The sequence below is a fragment of the Tachypleus tridentatus genome, chromosome 2 (genome assembly GCF_004210375.1).
Source record: "Tachypleus tridentatus isolate NWPU-2018 chromosome 2, ASM421037v1, whole genome shotgun sequence".
NCBI lineage: Eukaryota > Metazoa > Arthropoda > Merostomata > Xiphosura > Limulidae > Tachypleus > Tachypleus tridentatus.
Genome location: NC_134826.1, coordinates 28,512,686 through 28,532,962, shown reverse-complemented (window position 1 = coordinate 28,532,962; position 20,277 = coordinate 28,512,686). Strand labels below are relative to the sequence as shown.

At 34.7% G+C, this 20,277-nt stretch overlaps 1 protein-coding gene across 2 annotated transcripts in view; it reads left to right on the top strand.

The window, feature by feature from the left end:
- The first annotated feature begins 11,564 nt into the window (after positions 1-11,564).
- Positions 11,565-20,277, top strand: part of LOC143239984 (multidrug resistance-associated protein 1-like) — a 178,163-nt gene continuing 169,450 nt past the window's right edge. For both annotated transcript variants that reach the window (XM_076481725.1, XM_076481716.1), the window contains exons 1-3: positions 11,565-11,825; positions 16,379-16,555; positions 16,888-17,013. In XM_076481725.1, coding sequence (XP_076337840.1) covers positions 11,778-11,825; positions 16,379-16,555; positions 16,888-17,013 — 351 coding nt within the window. In that variant the 5' untranslated portion in view covers positions 11,565-11,777. The remainder of the gene's footprint in view (positions 11,826-16,378; positions 16,556-16,887; positions 17,014-20,277) is intronic.

Here is a 20,277-nt window from a genome sequence, read left to right as displayed (position 1 = left end):
ACCGATAAAGTTATATAATATATTCGTAAAGACACTAATGTCTGATTTGAATTCACTGAAGTTAAATGGTTTGTAATGTTTGAAATTTGTAAAAATTCCTGGTAAAATATCTGAAATTTCCCGATTAATAAGAGTTAATGACAGTTATAACTTCCGAGGTTTATATTGTACTAGCTATAGCAAACCAATAATATACACTGTCTCTTGGCGCGTCGTGTTTGTTACATTTATAGACGTGAGAGGGGAGTTTCTAGAAATTTTAGCCTGGACAATAATACGTGTATAAACGATACACTAGTGTTTACGTTCAATACATATAATGTTGATTCTTACACTCGAGAACCTTATACAATTTTAGTGAATAGGCTGGAATTTCGCAATAAAGATGTAAACGTATAAGTTAGGTACGTTTCAAAATATAAATTTAACTGAAACAAACATCGATATTAACATAGTTATATAAGAGTAAATCCATGTAATATTTACAGCATTTGGGAATGACTCTGGTTGCTTATGTGTACTGTTACTGGTTTTGGGGGATCATAATTGTTAGTGTTAATTATGCTTATAAGCCTTCCACGGAAATTAAATCCTGGTTATGTCATTATGTTATGTCATGTCAATCTTGGTGGATGCATTAAATCACCAAAACTGATAAGGCAAACGTTTAAATAACATATCGTTTGGAAAATTACCTCACATTTGTAACATATATTTCCCGTATGTGCGTTACACTGAAATATATTGAGTGGCGCAGTAGACTTTAGGCAATTCTCAATATCCATGGCTTCATTAGCAGTCTGAATTTAAAGCTCTCAATAAAAAATCAAAGTTCGGCTTGCAGTGTAAAGTTATATATGAGTTCTTCCACTATTGCTTGATTGTCATAGAGATAGTGTACAGGTTCAGTACGGAAGAGTTGGATGAAAATTGCAGAAATATACACCTCACTCGTAACCAGTTAAACCAGCTATCTTACAAATAGTGACCAAAGCTGCTAACCTTCAAGGTTTGCACAGTTTCTTTGTTCTCAGCTTTGCCATACTTTCTGACTCCTGAAATAAATAAAATAACTATATTCATATAATCCACAAAATCCAAATTATGTTGTAACACCCTACTAAGAGTAGATAACATCAAGCTGTTGAATTACATGCACTATGTTCAGAAAATATACAGAGATAAAGCATTCAGCATTACCTGCTATAATTTTTATAACTTGGAAATTGGTCTGTCATACAAATAGAACGTACTTCTAAATGAAATTATTCAAAAAAAATAGGTACATTATATTTTTCTTTCACTCACCAACATCAGCAAAAATGATGTGGTGCAGGTTTTATAGCAATTTCGGTTATTTTGGGTTCTCCTCTCAAGAACATTTTCTGGATATTACATCCAAGCAGATAAATCAAATGAATTGTAGCATGACGCTAGTATTTTCAATATGGTGGATACTTAATTATCCCTTATTTTGTTTTTATTTGAAGACGAGTTTACACAGATAACTTTCATGTAGCTTTGCGCGAAAGTTTAAAGCGTTGTATGTTGTGTTTTTCTTATAGCAAAGCTACATCGGGCTATCTGCTGAGCCCACCGAGGGAATCGAACCCCTAATTTAAGCGCTGTAAATCCGTAGACTTACCGCTGTACTAGCGAGGGGCTCGAAATTTTAAAACAGACAAAGGAGTTTGATGATGATGCGTTGTGTAGGCTGTGGAGAAAATCACCACATATCACAATGCACCAAACAAAACCCAAAACCTAAATGCTGTAATTGTGGGGAAGAACATACGGCAAACTATGAAGGATGCCGGAAATACAAATCAATTAAGACACACTTATACCAACTTAAAAATTCAAACACGAACAAGCCACAAACAAACAAAATTCACGAACCATCAAAACCAACTACCACTCCAGCACCAGAAAACACAAACACACAAACAAACTCGTATGTTGCAGTAGTCAAGAAAACATCATTCATGCAGGAAAAACCACCAACAAGTAATGAAGATTTACCTAAAACAACTGAATACACATAAAACCACACCTATGAATATTGAAAACACACTAACCAATACCATTACTTCCACCTTTTCTTAAATATTGACAGAATACACAAATCCAAATAATGAAAACAATCTAACAGATATAATCATTAAAATAATTATGAAAAACATCGAAAAATACCTACCACAAATGTTAGCATACATCATGAACTCTGTTAAACATGGATAAATTCACAGTATTACACTTCAATATCCAGAGTGCTATTGCTTCCAACACCTTTCCCCGTTAAATTTGTACATCTGATCAAATCAAATTTAAATAATAATAATAATTAATAAAATAGTGCTAAATTAAAACAGCCACCTACGTAATAGACTTTAAAAAAAAGAAAGAAAAAAAAAGAAAAATATAAATGGACATTGCCCTGAAAAGGACCAGTCTAAAGTTGATATTACTCCATATTAATCAGTCAATTTCAACAATGTAATGGAAGGAGGAAGAGGTCTCAGTGTACTTGACCCTTCTGGGTATAAAAATTATATATACCCAAATACCAGAGACAGACAGACAGATGATGCTAAGAAAAGTGATAACGAAATAGTTTATAATTTGTTTCAAGTAATAGTTCTTTTTTAGTAAGTGAATAGAATAATTATTATACCAAACATTGATGTTATAGATGAAAGGAGAAAACTAGTATTTACATAATACATTGTGACTTCTTTTCCTTCTTTTTTCTGCACACGCTGCATTGACATACTCCCTCTACCATCTTGATATGGTCAAGTTTTCTTTACATCATTTTATGGAAAATAGTTGAAAGATATCCCGAACACTGTTTTAGTCACTTTATTGCCGTGCAGAATGTTCCACTAGTTCACGAAAATAAATATAGTAATCATATCCCACTGTCCCTATCTACCATCTAGCGAAACCACAGCCAAGGGAACGGGCTTCGAGACGAAATTGCATATTGCCCCCCAGTGGCACAGCGGCTTGTTTACGGGCTTACAAAGCTAAAAAGTGGGTTTTGATACTCGAGCATAGATAGCCCAATGTAACTGATTTAAGATCATACGTTTATTTTAGTGCATATATTTGTTTCCTTATAGTTCTCTTTTTTTCACGTGACGTATATTCTTGACTGTGTAGTGTGCACGTTCTGCCTGTTCTCAAAACTCGTAGAGAATTCTTGAAAGTGAGAAGCGACAATATTTGTTTACGAAAACGCACTAGAATATATTTGCAAGCGAAATTTGGCAAAGGCTAGCAAGGAGACAAAAGAGAATATTATTGGAAAGCTACAGTGAGTACGATAAAGGCCTAGGAAGTTGTAAGTGTGAATAATGTATATTAATCGGAAAACTATTGAATTTGACCACAAACGTTATGGATTTCGAACATTACAAACCGTTCAATTTCAGTGAATTAATTCGGACGTTAAAATTTCTACGAGGTCATCAAATATCTTCGCTGGAAGAAGTCGGTTTCTATCCAGTGTGAGGCCAATCAAGGAACAACAGCTAGCTAGTTTAAGCGAGGTGCAACGTTATTAACTCAGAATTATTTGCTCGGCGTGGACTTGGATTGTTGGTAAAATATTTACTGCTGCACTGGATATAAAACTCAGTGTTGTGCGTAAGTTTGTAAAATTGTTGTATATAAACCGTCATTTGTAATAACTATTAGTAATAACAGATATTTTAAATTGTATTGCTTTTTATGTTTGTATATTAAAGTATATTTGTGTTAAAAAAGGAAACTGTGTATGAATGTTGTTGCTAAATAACCTAGATTTAATATATATTAACATTTGATTAACTACTAAGCTCAAATTAAAATTCCGGTTACTAGAAGTAGTAATATATAATGCACATAACGAAATGAATCGGAAACTCGTCCGAAATAAAATAATAACACGTAACACCATTGTGTAGCTTAGTGCTTAATTCAACAACAACAACATGTAATCAAATATACACACACATATTTGCTTGAATATGTAAAAGAAAACTCGTTTGCACTTTCCACTCACAAATACATTGTCACTTATTAATTAATCAATGCTTATTGATGGATAGATGATGGTTAGCAGCTAGCCTGTTTCCTTTGACTGTCAGTCACCATTAGTAACACAAGCTACGAAACCGTATTTTGACTCCACTAAAATTGGTAAGTACTGCAGACATGGAATCAAAATAGGGGTTTGTAGCTTCAGTGTATTTTGTATATACTATTTCCAGCCTTGTTTGTTTACATTTTTCGAGTCTCCAGTTGTAGAACGAAAACATAACTTTACGATTGTTCCATTCAACTTATTTTTGTACTTTTGGAAAACCCTATTCGCTCTTTTTAAATCAATAAGTTTTTATGTCTACTTATGGAAAAGCTCCCCACTACTACAGCGGTAAGCCTACGGATTTACAGCGCTTAAATCAGTGGTTCGATTCCCCTCGGTGGGCTCAGCAGATAGCCTGATGTGGCTTTGCTATAAGAAAAACACATGCACACACTTATGGAAAGTAAATTTTAACCTACGTACGTGCATATGTGTTCAGTTGAATGTTACAAGTTTTTCAGTAGATTACTGCAGAATTGTTTGTTTTTTCACCCATCCGTTATTGAATTTAAGGGACTCGACTCGTCATCCAAGAGTCGCGGGTTCGAATCCCCGTCACACCAAACATGCACATCCTTTCAGCCATGAGGTCTCATAATATGACGGTAAATCCCAGTATTTGTTGATAAAAGAGTAGCCCAAGAGTTGGCGGTGGGTGGTGATGACTGGCTGCCTTTACTTTAATCTTACAGTACTAAATTCAGGATGGCTAGCGTGGATTGCCCTCGTGTAGCTTTGCGCGAAATTCAAACAAACTAAACTGACACTATGGTTTAAAACACTACAATGCTTATAATGTGCTTTTCACAACATTCTCTGTTTACAATTAGTTTCTATTATAACTTGAATTAAACTAGCACAACTCTAACGTACCTAACGAACGTTTCTGAATTATATTTCCAATGTCATTACTAAATTTAGTTCAATAAGTTTTTATGTCTACTCATGGAAAAGCTCCCCACTACTACAGCGGTAAGCCTTGCTAACTATGGTACTCGATGCTATGGAAGATGGCAATATGTTACTTACAATGAGCTTAGACGAGAAACTTTGGGCAGCTCCATCACAAGGGTAGTCATCTTTTATTTGGTCGAATCTTCTTTCTTTAATACCAGTAACTGACTGCTACAATAGCTGGTGAGTGTTTAGCTGCTTTCTCTCACTTCTTCTTCTCCACTGCAGTTTATTCTCGATTATTCGGCTCTCAAACATGGGTTTTTATACTAAACCCTCCTGCTATTCTTACGATCTTTCAAGTAGTGTACATAACTACCCTTAAGTAGGTCTAACTCTCAATTGGTTATTTTGCCTTGATCGTTTCATAATTCTCAAAACGAAAACCAAAAGTACTTATTCATTGATTGCAGGTAAAGGCAGTAAATCGACAGCCTTCTCACTTGTATCCTTACGCACATTTTTGATATGGATATTACATCAAAGTTCCTACTTATTCCTTTATTGGCAACTTTTAAACACAGTAATGTAAATATATGTTATAGCTTTCTCACTGATGCAGTGGTACAAGTCTGTAGATAATGATCTAATTATCTAATGAGGTGTTCTTGATCTTTCTCATGATCTCAGTAATACAAACACAGACATTTCTCAACTCGTCTTTCTTCATATTAAATCATCGTTATATAATTTTTTATTTTTCTGAGCGTGTATCACTCTTTTCGTACTGCATAGAACTGCTCAATACTTGAAGCAGTTGAAATGCCTAGAAATGCTTCAAATGCACTCTGTTTGAATTTTATTAAAGAGATACAGTTTTGAGGTGTCACCAGTGTGCCTTTCTGACTTGTCTAACTACAAGACCCATTAAATCATTACAAGATATTAGCTGCTTTCTCTGAAGGAATAATAACATTTTGTATTGAGCTTTGTCCATCAATGTGCATACTGTCACTTTTCCTGGGCATGGGTGGCTCAAAATAGCTTGTTAATTAACATCTTAGTACGTTTTGACACGATCAACCAATTCAAAACCACCATGACCATTCTTTACCATTTCATACTCCAGACTACAGGAAGTTACAGAAATCACGTGGTATGTTTTAGCTACCAATAAACATTTTGGTACCGAGATCTTAACATTACAAATAAAAGCTATAGATCTAAGAAAGTAACTGTTCTACAACTCATTTCAACTGTAGCTTCTGCACCAGAAATTGTAACTTAAGTTGGAAAATTCCTTTTTATTCATTATCATTAGTATTGAATGTTAAATATACCAGAAAATCAAATTTCAAAAGAATTAGATGCAGAATTAACCATGTCATAACAATTAATTTGGTCATTCTACTAAAATGTTACTTTCATGTAGTATGTAATATTCAAGCTCACCAATATCAAATAAATAATTTCAAAAGCATCCAAACAATGAAAACTCGATGTTGCAGAGAATAATTTAAAACTCAAACAGTAAAAGTGAACAAATAAAAAAATCACAGTTACGTATACAATGAGTCTATTTACCAAACTGACTAACTTCTTCTTTACAGGTTCCCTATACTTTGAATCATCCACATAGAACACAGGAATAAGATATGGTATACAAAAATCTAATACTTTTTATTTCACATACTATTCCAGGTAATACATATATGTATCAGAAATAAATATAAATTTGTACAAATATTTGAGCTATTTTCTTAGATTATCTTCCTAGTGGTGAGACAAACTGCCAAAAGATATAAACTTCTTGCTATTATCATATGTAAGTTTGCTTGAGTAAAATTATAAGTATGTATTTATGCCCTGTCAAATTCAGTTAATGAGATTGCTACACTACATACTCTTTCATGAAACCTTTATAAGTATGTACGATCAATATTCCAATCTATTATTGAAAGTGTGAAATTCAAATCAAATTCAGTTACTTCAGTTCTTGATCTAAATGTTAAAATAATTTCACACTTGCACATATCCTGTGCATATACTTAGCTTAAAGTACACATATACTGACTATATTATATTGCAACTTGCTTTTAGAATTATTCCACATGTTTGGTATTGCTGAACTTTCCTTTAGAAGTTACTGCTATACAATTTTTATAATTGCAATGATATGTTTTATGGTGGCATTGGTTGTGTAGACGTTTAGGAACAGTGAGAAGTTGAATTTTTCCAATCTGTAGTTTTTGGATGATAAAAATATATGGGTAGCAAGTGCATTTTGAGAAAGCTGACACTACTGTAGTGTGCACATAATAGTTAACATAACCTAATGTTCAGGGACAACAAGGGACCTACTGGTTCATTTCAGCTGTTACCTCCTCTAAGCTAAAGATAAACGATTAAATAAATTAATTTCGACATTTTTAATGCTTGTCCTTACTATTCATTTAGTTATCAAGCTTTCTCTTAAATTTGCTTAACTTTACTGCTTCCACAACATTCAAAGGTAACCAGTTTCAGAGGTCAACCATCCTCTTACAAAAATAAAACTTCTTTAGCTGAAAATAACTTTTCCAAAATTTATATTTGTGATCACTAATCCTACTATTATTATCATTAAACATAAGAAAAATGTAAATTCCCTTTATAATCTTAAATACCTCAGTCAGATACCCTCTAACTCTCCCCTTTTCAAGATAAAACAGTTTCAGAGATCTTAACCTTTCCTCATATGACAACCTCTCCATCCCAGGCACAATTGTAGTAACCCTCTCCTGGACCATTTTTAACAATTTAATTTCCTTCCAAAGGTAAAAAGCCAAGACTGAACACAATATTTCAACCTACTCTAAATGTAGCCTAGCCTATACACTGTAATTAAAACATCCTGAGACTTGTATTCAGTGTTTCTATGAATACGATCAAAAATCATGTTTACCCCACCACTAACAACAGCACACTGGCTTAAGAGAATGATCAACCATTACTACAACATTCCTTTCTTCCATGGCACTGTTAAAGTTATTCCCAACCAAATTATACCCGTAATTTAAATTAAGATGATCGACATGCATTATTACAATTTGTTACAATTACAACCCATCTTTCATACATTTTCACAACTCACTAATTGATTTAAATCCTTTTTTTTTAAAGTAGCAACATCCTTTTCAGTGCTGCATTTAGTCCAGATCTCCTTGAGATTTTATAATAGTTTATAACTATCAACAGCAAAAGAATAGTATTGTTTTTCATTTCATGCAAATATGGATCGAGTTATGTTTCTCTCATATGTCTACTCAATAAATATTATCTTTTATCACTGCAAATGTGTGTCTAGTTTCTTTTATTCAACTAATTCACATCTGAAACTTACATGAACTCTGCTATTCTCATCCTACTCAGAAAATGCCATATATGAACGTATACATCGTATTAAGGGGAAGAATGATGCATTTAGTGTTTTCATTGTTTTTATATAATATAAATGAAAGAGAACAACACCAAGATCCATTTCTTTCACAACGTTGTTGAGGTTAATTATGCTTATAGTTCAAATTATATAACCCACGTGTATTACCTTCCAATTATCATAATCAAAAGCATCTGCCATTTATTCACTTAATTAACCAAATAACTTAAATAATTCTTGAAAGCCAGTAATACCCAAGTTGTCTCCCACAGTGATATGTCTGTGGACTTACACCACTAGAAACTTGGTTTTGATAGCCGTGATTGTGTTTAATAATAAAACAACGTCTAAGTTTCTAATATCATCAAAAACTTTTATGTAATCTATTGATCATTCCTTCACCTGTGTCATTAGTGTTAATAAAATATGTTCTCTGACGCTGAAACAGTTGCACACTTTACTGGTTTATAGTGCATAAATTCAAAACTAAAAAACGTTACTGTTGACATCACCCAAATGCATAATTAGATGATTTAATAATAAAACTTGAAAATAGCTGATTAATTCATCAGACACCAGAACCCAAATATTTTTTGCTTGGTAATATTTTGACAATCTTATTAAATACAACATCTCAGGAAGTAACTATGCTAATGTCGCAGTTATTCTTCATGTCTTTGGTGAAGAGAAATGATGATAAGCATGACACCAATCCATTTGAGTGACAGACAAAGCGTAATGTTAAGGTTTTAAAAAGTTGACTTCCGACTATCTTCTGCACTCTCACAACATCAATGCTTTCTAAAAACTATGTGACGAGGGGTCGTGTAGGCTAACTGTCGGAATTCGACTTGAATTGAGTTACAAATAGATTTATATTAAATCCAGATACATTGTAAAGAGTGAAGTACATAAGTTACTAAGTCATTATGCAGCTAGAATAATGAATTAATTCAAAGGATAAGTTTCTAAAAAACACATCAAATTTTAATATGTATTCATACACGTGGCACAACTTTCACTTCAAATAAATCAGCTATTTCATTAATCATCTCTTGGACAAACTTCACCAAGATGCTTATTCCAACTAAAAGATTCTTCATTAAAACGTCGTGATGATTGTACTAAACAACGTTTCAATTTACAAGTTCTCCTTAACATTGTACATTTTGTTTCAGGTTTCTACCTACGTTACTCGACTGAAAAAAAATAAGAATTATGACTTACATCAGGGTCGGAGTGATGTTCTGGCCTCTCTGAAGGCTGGACAGCTTCAGTATTTTAGAAAGTTCTTTTTCTACTCTGGAGAGAACTCGTTCACTACTGAAGATACTCACTTTTCAATTAGAAGATACTTGGTATCCTTATGATTTTCTAAATAGTTTACACATATTCCCTAAGTACGTCTGACACTTTTTTTTTTTTTTTGCAAAATCATCAGACTGTCCAGAATCAAAACCCAAACTCTTTAATGATTGCTTATAGTGGATAAATCGGCAGTCTGTGTGTATGTGTTCGTCATCGTCTCTTCTCACATAAGTCCTACGTCAAAAGTCCCAACTCTTCATTTAAACAACAAAAAGAATCTTCGTAGCTTTTTTCTCTGCTTTGTGATGGTATTAATGTATAGTTAGATGTAAATCTCGTGGTGCTTTACATCTAAGCACTCTCACGGATGTGCCAACATCGATTTATCTACTTTTTTATTAAACATTTAATTCTCAGTGTTAATCAAACTAATTCTCTCTTAATTTTTGAACTCTTTTTCGTAACTTGAGCGACTGTGTCACACTGTTTCTTCTAATATGTGTGACACACTCGGAAATTTCATAATATGCAGATTTTCCTTAATATATTGAACATATCAAAAATCCACAAATGCTTCAACTATTTTCTGGCTGGCCATTAAATGCCATCTTGAGAAGGTCTATATAGACACGCTGTTATTTTAACCTGAAAATATGTGATTGTAATGCTCAAACTACCAGTTGTTCGTATACAATGTTTGGATTTTAATTGAATGCATTTTCTCAAATTGTTTTGGGTTCTGTTGTTATACGTATACAATATTTGTCTTAAAGAAAGAATCATTATATATCATATGCTCAATATGCCATTAATGTTTATTTGTATGCCTCTTTGTTCAGTCAATGTATAATTTTAATATTAGGATAATGACGCGAATATTCTATTGTTTTATGTAATGTTAAAAGTAGCTTTTCATATGTCAGTATTTTTATTAGTGTTAATTTTTAAGTAATTGATATGTAGCGGTGTTTGAATTTCGCGCAAAGCTACATGAGGGCTATATGCACTAACTGTCCTTAATTTAGCAGTGTAAAACTAGAAGGAAGACAGCTAGTCATCACCACCTGCTGCCAACTCTTGGGCTACCCTTTTACCGACGAATAGTGGAATTGACCGTCACATTATAGAGCCCCCACAGCTGAAAGGGCGAGCATGTTTGGTGCGACGGGGATTCGAACCCGCGACCACCGGGCCATAGACAGAGGGATTAAAAGAACTGGCAAACTTTCCAGCTTTCAACAAGTATAAATTATAAGGGAAACTAATACAACAATAATTTTTAAAAAAGATCAGTTTTAATCTGCTGTTTTCTGTAGGATAATTGAATAAAACATCCAGAAATTTGATTAATTCAATTGGCAAGTGACCCCAAATCGCACTTCACACCTAACTAAGTTAAATCCTTTCACCGTTTCAACAATTTTCTTTCATCTAAAGGTAAGCTACGAAACGTAAAGTGGTATGACTAGTATTACTAAAGAATATGATTATCTGCTTTATCAACCAATCACAGCTACCTTAAAATATCCTGTCGCCATTTTTACCGGAACAATAGGAATTTGTGTTGCGTGCTGTAGGTAACTCAGCGAAGCTGTACAACGACCCTTACATGAAAAGTATTATACGTCAAGTTTGTACACTAATATACAGTATTTATGAATTGAATCAATGGGGGAGGTGGCTAAATAAATTATCTTGATCCGCCACTGGTAACGGACTATCTCGTTATCTCAATACAATGAAACCATAATTCACACTTGAACTTTACTCTAGATTGCAAGACTAGCTGTACAAAGGATATACCAAAGTTCATTTCTTTACTTTAAACTGACATTAACTACCAAATCCTTATATGCGGATGTAATTTTTATGTAATTAATTTGTACAAAATTTATATACATATAGAAAGTCACTACAGTGGTATAATTTTATCTGCTAAGAACGTCTTTGTTAATATCTTATAAAAATATTTAACTGAAATTTTAAGAAGTGTCAAATATTTAACATATATCTGATAACAACAACATGATCGATTCCTCTTTATCAGAAGAATTCTGCTTCTCTCCATTTTGGGTAAGTCAATTTAATTTAACTGCAAAAATCAGAATAACCATTATTTATATCAATGATAATATATTATATAGACGATCAACCCAAATAACTTCACACCCAGCTATAAAGTAAGAGCTAATCTGAGAGTGGCTTAGTAGATAATGTATTGGGCTGGTGATTCTCGTGCCTCGGATCCAACACTTGGTTCCAGTAGCGGATTTAAGGTCGTGTGGGCCAAGGGGCTAATAATTTTGTAAGTACTAAATCCTATGTAATTTTACATATAATAAAATTATTAATGGACCCCATTAAAACCATGGGTCCTGGGGTTCAGCCCTTTCTAGTCCCTACCTATATAAACCAACTGCTTGGCTCTATTAAAAAAGCTTCGTAATCACAGCTATAGGTTCTTTATCATGGTAATAATTAAACCTAGTATTCAATTAAGAGTGTCTACTTCAAACTACAATTGCTGTTAGCTCTAGTCTACAGTTTCAAATTAAAAGTAAATGATGTGTCCTTGCGAATGAATAATGATAATATCTTAAACACTGTCACACGTAAATATTATGAAAAAATAGCACGACTTTGAAAATCAGTTAGGTTATCATAAACTCAACGTGTTTTCCACGTTTATTAAATATGTGTTTTTCAACAGCTTTAGAATTAGGGCTCCGTCTCTCAAAAGGCGAGAACATTTTAAATCAAAATAGGAATATGTAATGCAAAATTAATGTCTTCGTTAAATTACTTTAATGTTCTAATATGATATAAAACTATATCACACAAAATTTAAGTTTGTTTATTTGTTGTTAAGCACAAAGCTACCTAATAAATGACCAAAGCTACAGCTATCTGTGTTATGTCCACCACGGGTATCGAAACCTGATTTTTAGCTCTATAAACCTTCAGTCTTACCGTTCAGTCACTAGTGGAAAATACAAAATTAACGTCTTCATTGGAGCTCTAGAATGTTCTAATATGAAATAGAAATGTGAAAATAAACTAATATCTTAGTTTGTTTTGAATTTTGCACAAAGCTAATCGAGGGCTATCTGCGCTAACCGTCCCTAATTTAGCAGTGTAAGACTAAAGGGAAGGCAGCTAGTCATCACCACCCACCGCCAACTCTTGGGCTACTCTTTCACCAACGAATAGTGGGACTAACCGTCACATTAAAATGCCCCCACGGCTGAAAGGGTGAACATGTTTGGTGTGATGGGGATTCGAACCCGTGGCCCACAGATTAGGAAGCGAGTACCATAACCATCTGGCCATACCCGGCCGATAGTTGGTAAGGGAATTGAATATTCCAATAGGAAACAGAAATATATAATACAAAATTAACACCTTGACGACAGCAGTTGAACGTTTTAATACTAGTTTAATGCATGTTATGTTAACAAAACTTGTATGAGCAACATGCATTTCAAGAAATTGGTATTCGTAGTATGTTAGAAATCATTTTTATATTTTGTTTGTTTTCATATATTGACAAAATGGAATTTATTAATATTTTTTCGTTATTTATTTAGATTATTATGATAATCACCCACACTGTTTCTATGAGTATAATACTTGTGACCTTGACCAACTTTCAGAATCACAGTTCACAGCGGATTATTTGATAGTTACTCTTAGCAATAAATAACGCCCCTACTCAAACCTTTCTGTTTTCTTTCTCCTTCGCTCATCGATAACAAAATTAATAACAGAAGTGTTAATAACATTGGTATCACAGTACTATTAGCTCTACATTGTTTAACACGTTCTCTTCACAATGATTCTTCCTCAGAAATGTATTTAAAATATTTTTTCAGCTATAAATTCATCTATGGATATATTACACTGTCAAGTAATCAAAAAATTTGCCGTGAATAAAATAAATATACGTTGTGCATTGTACTTGACTCGCTTCTGTATTGATTCACAACTCCACTAGCATATTCAAATTGTTATTGTAATATATGACGAATAACCTGTATTTATACTTGTCAAAACAGTAATTATATTAGTGATGTCGAGAAATATATATGCAAAAACGGCTTGTTTGGCTTGAGAAAATATTTTACGTCGAAGAGCGAACAACGTTTCGACTTTCTTCGGTCATCGTCAGGTTCACAAAGAAAGAAAGAGGTATCTGACCGGAAGCTGACCACATGTTTGGGAGGGGTTGTGTAACTGAGTGTCGGAATGTAAAGGGTGGTGTTAGATGTTTGAATATATAATTTTATTATATTTAATATAGGTATAAAGGCGTCCCTTTATATTGGTTTATTTTGGGTTTAAGTTGTTGTATAAGTAAGGCTTCTTTAATTTTGCGTTTGTTTATGTTTGCTTCTTCATTTAGTATTTGAGTGTTTTCTATGGTTATGTTGTGTTTATTTGACTTGCAGGGTTCGAAAACGTGTGAAGGTGACTTTTTATGTTCTTTGAATCTGGTTTCCATTTTTCTACTTGTTTCTCCAATATAGAAGTCGTGGCAGTTATCACATTCTACTTTATAAATAATGTTGGTGTGGTGTTTGTCAGTGTAGTTTTTACATAGTATAGACCTCAGTTTTGTGCTTGGTTTTTGAATAAATTTAGCATTAACTGGAATATCATATTTTGTTACTAGTTTTTGCCAAATGTTGGTTATTTGTCTGCTGCTGTCTGGAATATATGGTATACAGCAGTATATGGTTTCGTGACTTTTTGATTCGTGAGATGTATTTACTTTTGTTAGTTGATTTTGCTTTTTATCTAGCTGTGTGCGTATAATGTTTTCTACGGTTTGTAGAGGAAACTTGTTGATGTTAATGAAGTATTGTTTTATTTTGTCTAATTCATCGTTAATTTTATCTGGTGAGCAGAGTTTAATGACTGTGTTTATTTGGTTTCTTAGTATGTTGAGTTTTTGTTTTGTTTCATGTGCTGAGTCCCAAGGAATGTATAGTTCAGTATGGGTGATTTTTTGGTGAATTTCTGTTTTAAAGTGTGTGTCGGTTCTTGTAATTTTGAGGTTAAAAAATGATATTTGATTGCTTTCTTCCTGTTCACATGTGAAGTTAATGTTGAAATGTATAGACTTAATGTGATTGAAAAAATTAAGTGTGTGTTCTGTAGATCTGAATCCCGCAACCGTGTCATCTACATATCTGTACCAGTATAGTGGTGGATGTAATGCTGTGTTAATTGCTTGTGTTTCAACTTGTGTCATAAAAATATCGGCTAGAGCTGGTGATACTGGGTTGCCCATGCTTAGGCCATTTGTTTGTACATAGTTGTGGTTGTTGAACATGAAGTTTGTCTTTATCGTGGTGAATTCTATGAGGGTTGCTAATTGGTTGCTGGGAATGTCTATAGATGGGTTAGGGTCTCGGATATAGAGTTCTAAAGCTATCTTGCAGGCTTCAGTGGTTGGAACTTCTGTAAAGAGGGATATAATATCGAAACTGGCCATTAAGGCTTTATGATTAAGTTGATTTAGATTAGACTTGAAATTAAAAAAGTCTTTGACGAATAAGCTGGCTGATGTTACATATTTGGAGAATGCCAATGCTATGTATTTACCAAGATTGTAATTAAACGATTCATATGTGGACATTATTGGTCGTAATGGACAATCTGGTTTATGAGGTTTGGGGATGCCGTATATTTGTGGTGTGCGTGAGTCGGTTTTACGTAGGTAGGAATAAAGTGTTTGTGAAATTGTGTTGGCTTTTTTCATTTGTAGTAGTAATTTGTTTAGTTGCGTCTCGTGTGTCCTTGTTGGATTTGTGTGTATTGGTTTAAATTTGTTCGTGTCTAATAGGATGTTCTTCATTTTTTGGATGTATTAATTCGTGTTCATTATGACTATAGCATTACCTTTATGTACTTTTATAATTTTTATGTTTTTGTCTTGTTTTAGGTTTTTAATGGAATTAATGTCTCTTTTTGTAAGATTGTTTTTTAGCTTTCTGTTTTGTGAAATTATGTTGATGGTTTTGTGAGAAAATTCTTTGAAAAAATCGTTTAAGATGTTGTTTTTAGGTGTTTCTGGAAAATATAAATTTTCAATTTTACCTGGGAAGTTTGGCTGTTGGATGTCAATAAAATTATCTAAGTTGTCTTCTTTCTGTTGGTTGTTTTTGGTTGTTTCTTTGTTTTTGTTTTCTGTAGAAAGTATCACAAGTCTCCTGGCTAGATCTTCTAAACATGTTTTGATTTCTATGGTTGGAATGTACCTAGGTGCTATTGCGAAGTTGAGTCCTTTGTTAGGTAGATGTATCTCGTCTCTGTTTAATGGTCGGTCGGATCTGTTAATTATGAGGTTAGTCAACGGTTTGTCGTGTTGGTGTCTTTTCTCTTGTTTGCATCTTAGTTGTTCTAGTTTTTTGTTGTGGCAGATCTTTTTGTCTCTGTCGTTCTTATATTAATTTGATAAACATAAGTCTGTTTTTTAATCATAACCTAATACAGTTATATCAAAATGTATTTATTTAGGCAAAAACCTATTACTTACATAAGTACTGAAATACATTTTTTTTAGAAATAATGTCAATTTTGTATCAGTTAGAAAATTCATTCCACTTTTATACAAACCATAGGACCTACAAGTAACATGGTACACTAACCAGCCTGACTTTACACCATGTTTCCATAATTCTATCTTAATTTGGATACCTTGTATTTTTCTGTGGTTACTCGTTCCTGTGGAAGTGACAAGAACCAGAAAACGTAAGGGCCCTCCGTTACCATGGACATTGCTCACTATGAGTAAACTAGTAAGTACTTTATTTTTTCATGTACATTTTTATTTGTTATTGTACATACAAAAATACAGCAAACATCTTACTGCTACAAGAAACCTAGTAGTTGAGCCTCTCTCTGATTTGCTTAGATTGTTATCCCATGATTTTTAGTAAGTGAAATACAATGAAACAATAATATATTAAGAGTGTGACTAAACCAAGATAAGGATAATAATTTTCATCTTGAAACACACAGTATAACAGATGACTAACAAATCTAAGTTTAAGAATCTTTTTAACTAAAATACAATTACATTTTGAAACATCGTTAACAATTTTTAAGTGATGAATTTATTATTCTCTAGCTCTTCTGCTTGGGACTTATTGTACTGACCTTAACAGATCTGATATTCAAAGTAAAGCTCCAAAACGAGGGAGAAGCAGTTTCTCGGGTAGAGTTCTGCTCAGCATACACCAAGATTATTACATTTGTAAGAAAATTTATTTTTATTTAATACTCTTAAGTGTATTTTAGCTTCGCATACTAAGTACATAGCACAGATAGCTACCAATCAATTAATATCTGTTTTTATTACATAGACATAGGAACCGGGGAAGGGTGGAAGATAAGCACTCCACAAGTTCTAATAGCAATGATTATAGGAACTGGGGAAGGGTGGAAGATAAGCCCCCCACAAGTTCTAATAGCAATGATTATAGGAACTGGGGAAGGGTGAAGATAAGCCTCCACAAGTTCTAATAGCAATGATTATAGGAACTGGGAAGGGTGGAAGATAAGTCCCCCCACAAGTTCTAATAGCAATGATTATAGGAACTGGGGAAGGGTGGAAGATAAGTCCCCACAAGTTCTAATAGCAATGATTATAGGAACTGGGAAGGGTGGAAGATAAGCCCCCACAAGTTCTAATAGCAATGATTATAGGAACTGGGAAAGGGTGAAAGATAAGCCCTCCACAAGTTCTAATAGCAATGATTATAGGAACTGGGGAAGGGTGGAAGATAAGTCCTCCACAAGTTCTAATAGCAATGATTATAGGAACTGGGAAAGGGTGAAAGATAAGCCCTCCACAAGTTCTAATAGCAATGATTATAGGAACTGGGGAAGGGTGGAAGATAAGTCCCCCACAAGTTCTAATAGCAATGATTATAGGAACTGGGGAAGGGTGGAAGATAAGCCCCCCACAAGTTCTAATAGCAATGATTATAGGAACTGGGAAAGGGTGAAAGATAAGCCCTCCACAAGTTCTAATAGCAATGATTATAGGAACTAGGGAAGGGTGGAAGATAAGCCCTCCACAAGTTCTAATAGCAATGATTATAGGAACTGGGGAAGGGTGGAAGATAAGCCCTCCACAAGTTCTAATAGCAATGATTATAGGAACTGGGAAAGGGTGGAAGATAAGCCCTCCACAAGTTCTAATAGCAATGATTATAGGAACTGGGGAAGGGTGGAAGATAAGCCCTCCACAAGTTCTAATAGCAATGATTATAGGAACTGGGGAAGGGTGGAAGATAAGTCCTCCACAAATTCTAATAGCAATGATTATAGGAACTAGGGAAGGGTGGAAGATAAGCCCTCCACAAGTTCTAATAGCAATGATTATAGGAACTGGGAAAGGGTGGAAGATAAGCCCTCCACAAGTTCTAATAGCAATGATTATAGGAACTGGGGAAGGGTGGAAGATAAGCCCTCCACAAGTTCTAATAGCAATGATTATAGGAACTGGGGAAGGGTGGAAGATAAGCCCTCCACAAGTTCTAATAGCAATGATTATAGGAACTGGGGAAGGGTGGAAGATAAGTCCCCCACAAATTCTAATAGCAATGATTATAGGAACTGGGGAAGGGTGGAAGATAAGCCCTCCACAAGTTCTAATAGCAATGATTATAGGAACTGGGGAAGGGTGGAAGATAAGCCTCCACAAGTTCTAATAGCAATGATTATAGGAACTGGGGAAGGGTGGAAGATAAGTCCTCCACAAGTTCTAATAGCAATGATTATAGGAACTGGGGAAGGGTGGAAGATAAGCCCCCACAAGTTCTAATAGCAATGATTATAGGAACTGGGGAAGGGTGGAAGATAAGCCTCCACAAGTTCTAATAGCAATGATTATAGGAACTGGGGAAGGGTGGAAGATAAGTCCTCCACAAGTTCTAATAGCAATGATTATAGGAACTGGGGAAGGGTGGAAGATAAGTCCTCCACAAGTTCTAATAGCAATGATTATAGGAACTGGGGAAGGGTGGAAGATAAGTCCTCCACAAGTTCTAATAGCAATGATTATAGGAACTGGGGAAGGGTGGAAGATAAGCCCCACAAGTTCTAATAGCAATGATTATAGGAACTGGGGAAGGGTGGAAGATAAGCCTCCACAAGTTCTAATAGCAATGATTATAGGAACTGGGAAGGGTGGAAGATAAGTCCTCCACAAGTTCTAATAGCAATGATTATAGGAACTGGGGAAGGGTGGAAGATAAGCCCCACAAGTTCTAATAGCAATGATTATAGGAACTGGGGAAGGGTGGAAGATAAGCCTCCACAAGTTCTAATAGCAATGATTATAGGAACTGGGGAAGGGTGGAAGATAAGTCCTCCACAAGTTCTAATAGCAATGATTATAGGAACTGGGGAAGGGTGGAAGATAAGTCCTCCACAAGTTCTAATAGCAATGATTATAGGAACTGGGGAAGGGTGGAAGATAAGCCCTCCACAAGTTCTAATAGCAATGATTATAGGAACTGGGAAGGGTGGAAGATAAGTCCTCCACAAGTTCTAATAGCAATGATTATAGGAACTGGGGAAGGGTGGAAGATAAGCCCCCACAAGTTCTAATAGCAATGATTATAGGAACTGGGGAAGGGTGGAAGATAAGTCCTCCACAAGTTCTAATAGCAATGATTATAGGAACTGGGAAGGGTGGAAGATAAGCCCCACAAGTTCTAATAGCAATGATTATAGGAACTGGGGAAGGGTGGAAGATAAGTCCTCCACAAGTTCTAATAGCAATGATTATAGGAACTGGGGAAGGGTGGAAGATAAGTCCTCCACAAGTTCTAATAGCAATGATTATAGGAACTGGGGAAGGGTGGAAGATAAGTCCTCCACAAGTTCTAATAGCAATGATTATAGGAACTGGGGAAGGGTGGAAGATAAGCCCCACACAAGTTCTAATAGCAATGATTATAGGAACTGGGGAAGGGTGGAAGATAAGCCCTCCACAAGTTCTAATAGCAATGATTATAGGAACTGGGGAAGGGTGGAAGATAAGTCCTCCACAAGTTCTAATAGCAATGATTATAGGAACTGGGGAAGGGTGGAAGATAAGCACTCCACAAGTTCTAATAGCAATGATTATAGGAACTGGGGAAGGGTGGAAGATAAGCCCCCCACAAGTTCTAATAGCAATGATTATAGGAACTGGGGAAGGGTGGAAGATAAGTCCTCCACAAGTTCTAATAGCAATGATTATAGGAACTGGGGAAGGGTGGAAGATAAGCCCCCCACAAGTTCTAATAGCAATGATTATAGGAACTGGGGAAGGGTGGAAGATAAGCCCCACAAGTTCTAATAGCAATGATTATAGGAACTGGGGAAGGGTGGAAGATAAGTCCTCCACAAGTTCTAATAGCAATGATTATAGGAACTGGGGAAGGGTGGAAGATAAGCACCCACAAGTTCTAATAGCAATGATTATAGGAACTGGGGAAGGGTGGAAGATAAGCACTCCACAAGT